The sequence below is a fragment of the Mastomys coucha genome, unplaced genomic scaffold (genome assembly GCF_008632895.1).
Source record: "Mastomys coucha isolate ucsf_1 unplaced genomic scaffold, UCSF_Mcou_1 pScaffold6, whole genome shotgun sequence".
In the NCBI taxonomy this organism is placed as follows: Eukaryota; Metazoa; Chordata; class Mammalia; order Rodentia; family Muridae; genus Mastomys; species Mastomys coucha.
In genome coordinates, this window is record NW_022196912.1 from 20,048,025 (window position 1) to 20,051,952 (window position 3,928).

At 42.4% G+C, this 3,928-nt stretch overlaps 1 protein-coding gene across 5 annotated transcripts in view; it reads left to right on the top strand.

The window, feature by feature from the left end:
* The window catches only part of Nlrc4 (NLR family CARD domain containing 4), a 27,824-nt gene extending 25,367 nt beyond the window's left edge, over positions 1-2,457 (top strand). For 4 of the 5 annotated variants that reach the window (XM_031356491.1, XM_031356490.1, XM_031356489.1 and 1 more), the window contains one exon: positions 1,667-2,457. In XM_031356491.1, the coding sequence (XP_031212351.1) occupies positions 1,667-1,959 (293 nt within the window). In that variant the 3' untranslated portion in view covers positions 1,960-2,457. The remainder of the gene's footprint in view (positions 1-1,666) is intronic. The other variant, XR_004114353.1, reaches the window with a different exon arrangement.
* Positions 2,458-3,928: the final 1,471 nt, after the last annotated feature.

Genomic DNA, 3,928 nt, shown 5'->3' on the forward strand with positions numbered 1-3,928 from the left:
CCCAAGTGCTGGGATTAAAGGTGTGCACCACCGCCCAGCCTGAACCCTCATTCTTTAAGGTTGTAACATCTATCTCCCAATTTTAAAGTCTAACAAACCCCTCACTGCCCCGTGCAGGGTAAGGCTGATTGTACTGACTCAAGCCTGTGATTCTAACCTTGTTTGAGGTTGAGGCAGGAGGAGTGCAGTGAGTTTGAGGATAGCCTGAGCTATTTAGCAAAACCTTGCCTCAAAACAACAGCAACAAACAGGAAGAAAAATTTGCCCTTTCTTACTTGCTTTTTATTTACGACAGGGTTCTCTAGATAGCTTGGGCAGGCCTTGAATTCACTTTTCTGTCCCTGACTCTCAAATACTGCAATCAGGTGTGTGTGTATGGTGAGGGTTTTTTTTTTTTTTTTCTCATACAGTAGGATTCACCTCATTCCAGTGCAGTTGCACAGAAATAAGGAATGGACAACGGAGACGCCTGCTGCGTTTTGTCAGTCAGAGCATTTGCCTCCTTCTCTTAGGAGGCACATTTTTAGGAACGCTTATTTTTAGGGACTGGAGGATCTCCCTGAATGCTCGAGGAAGGCTTTAAACAAACAAAACCCTCTAGATACTGAATGACATTTGTTCACCTATGTTTATAGCTAGGGATATCCTATACCCCAGAATAAATCTGTTAAGTAGTTTTACTTCTTTTCTTTTCTTTTCCTTTCTTTTCTTAGGTAAACTATCCAAGTAGTTTTTATTCATTAATATTCATAAATACACACAGCAGCTTCATTAGAGATTTCCATTTTCCTCTTCAGTTTGAATGTGGAGTATCAGGAGGGCCTTTCGCATGGCAAGGAAGCAGAGATCACCCTGCACTGGAGTAGCTTTATTTCTATAAACATGAAAGGGCCTAGCACTGCCTAGTTCATCCCAGTTTTGAAAACTGATAGGTTATTTCTTCCCCGCTGATGAAATGAGCCAATTTAAACCAGATTAGATTAGATTATATTAAAGGTAGGTTTACTGGGAAGCTGCTCTCGGGTGGGCAAATTCACTGGCCTCAAGGACCAAGACCAGAAAAGTCACCATGGGGTAAGGGGGGGTGGGTAGGGTAGGGGGAAAGAAGTCAGGAGCACACAGCGTGGGGAATTAGAGGCCACAGTGTCTGGATAACATAGGGAGGAGCCTCTGGGGGGGAGGGCAGCCCAGCCTATGGGCTGGAAAGTTCAAAGTTGGGGGCAGGGTATACCAGGTAGGGACTGAGGGACGCTGGGAGATTTAGAGGCTAGGTCTGCTTTGGTATGTAAAATATGCACCTCAGTCCCTCCCGGGGTCTGAAACCAAACAAAAACAACTCCTTAATATCTAGTAGCATCTCTCATTTCTCAATGTTTAATTAATGTTCCATTTCCCAGAGGAATTGGATGTAAGGTAAAATACATCATTTACCTTTGCCTACTGTATTCTAGTATCATTGATGTTCTTAGACATGAGGCACCAGACTTTGTGAATATTACAGGTAGTCACAGAATGCCTGTAGAAACTCTCTGTCCAGGGCACGACACTGTTCTAGCCACGGTCACTTTAAAATGGAAAAATTACTCAATGTGTGCATGTATGTGTACAGAGCTCATTTTATTTTAGATTAGGATTTCTTTCAACTAATACGTATTTCTTTACCCAGGTGAATTTTTGAAGACGTATCCTCTGAGAGACTTGCAGCAGTTGGATTTATCGGGACACTGTGTGAGCAGTGATGGCTGGCTTTCCTTCATGGATGTGTTTGAGAATCTTAAGCAGTTGGTATTTTTTGACTTTAGCACTGAGGCGTTCTTACCAGAAGCAGTGCTGGTGAGGAAGCTTAGTCAGGTGTTGTCTAAGCTTGCTCTTCTGCAAGAGGCAAGGCTCTCAGGCTGGGAGCTTGATGACGACGACATTAGCGTTATTAAAGGTACCTTTAAACTAGTTACTACTTAAGGCACCCAAGCCACCAAATTCTATGGGGACTCCCCCACTCTCAGTGGATCGCTAAAACCCATGCAGAAGTGGGGCCACAGAGCTGGCTCAGAAGTTAAGAGCACTGGCTCTTCCAGAGGAGCTGGGTTTGATTTGCAGCAACCACAAGGTGTCTCACAACCATCTGTAACTCCAATTCCAGGGGATCCAACATCTTCTGATCTCGATGGGTACCATGCAGGCAAAACACTCATATACACTAAATAAAATTTTAAAATACTTAAGGAGAAGGGGTTTGAGAAACGTGTTAGGTCTCATCTCTCCACACAGGACAATCTCCATCCGTGCCTTTTACCTGTGTGTTTGTGTTACTTGGCCCCAAGAATACTGGGTCACAGAACCTTGAGCTACCCTGTTCATCTGTCCTTAGTACAGTACCTGGCCTATATAGGGTCAACAAGTCCTTGATAAATATGTGACAACTAAATTACCAAGAAATAAAATTGTCTAGAGAATAGACTTCATATGTGCTATTTAATTCAGCTTGTTTAATTAAAACACTTTGGTTGTTATTTTTTTGTTTTGTTTTTTTTTTCGTTTTTGTTTTTTTGAGACAAGGTTTCTCTGTGTAGCCCTGGCTGTCCTGGAACTCACTCTGTAGACCAGACTGGCCTCAAACTCAGAAATCTGCCTGCCTCTGCCTCCCAAATGCTGGGATTAAAGGCGTGCACCACCACCGCCCAGCAATTAAAACACTTTGGAATGTATAGAGTATGTCCTCACATGAAAAGCATTCTCAGATTTGAAAGAGGCATTCTTTTTTTTTTTTTTGTTTTTTGGTTTTTCAAGACAGGGTCTCTGTAGTCAAGCAAAAACTGGCAGTTTAAAAGCTGCTTAATCAGAGGCTCGAAACTCAGAATGTCTCCCAGGAGTTCATGTGATCACTGTGATTCCAACTTTGACCTCAGAAACCAAGGACAAAAGGAAAACTGTATCTTATTTTTTTGTACCCCACTGAAGTATGAGGGATACACCCTGCTCTTATCTTTTTGTCTATCACCTCCCCAAATAACCACCCCTCACATAAAGTCTAACAACAAAAAAAAAACTCTCTTGTCTAAAGCTGTAAAAATCCAAAGAGCCTGGGAGAGCCGGGAACAAAACACCGAAAATGGAGTCAGCCTGCCGTTTGCCTTCCGTTCTCAGGGTTCCTTAAGGGTGCTGCTGTACGCAGCACTTGGTCTATATGTTGTGGTCATGTTAAAAAAATTTCTGAGTATAGAATCTACTTAGCAATTGGACACATATTGTACAGATTTAATTATAAAATTTCAGATAATAATTTGCAAATCAACTCATTCCTCCCCCTCCCTAACTGTACAAAGGAGAGAACTCAGGGAAAAGAAATGACTTCCGTGCCCACGATTACCAAACTATCGATATACAAGCACACCAGGATTGCAATCAAAGCCTTTTGCCTAGTCCAGTCATGGAGTCTGTTAAAAATATCTTGACTAAAACTTCTAGTTCTACAATAAAATATATATTTGATATGCTTTGGTCATAAAATAAAAAAATTTAAAACTAGCCTATTAAAATGAACCCCAAATAAAATTCTGTGATTGTCAGTGTTTATGTAATATATGCTCTATCATTCTACTGCCATATGGTATTTAAGGTCATTCAGAAGCTGCTGTGGAAGTGGGGTCACCCTTACTCCCACTTCACACCCAAATGTACTTGTCTCAAAGCATTCTCCAAGGCCTCCTTCCTGGGGATGGGCTGCCTCCCTAACATGGACAGGGAGATTGGAGAACAACAAACAGCCCAGGAGTTAAAACGTGTCCTATCCTACAGAGTAGCTAGAAGGGGAGCCATATCCAAGAGAGATTGCTATTGTTTCCCTAATGAGAGAAAAGGGCGCTGGGCAGTGGTGGCGCACGCCTTTAATCCCAGCACTTGGGAGGCAGAGGCAGGTGGATTTCTAAGT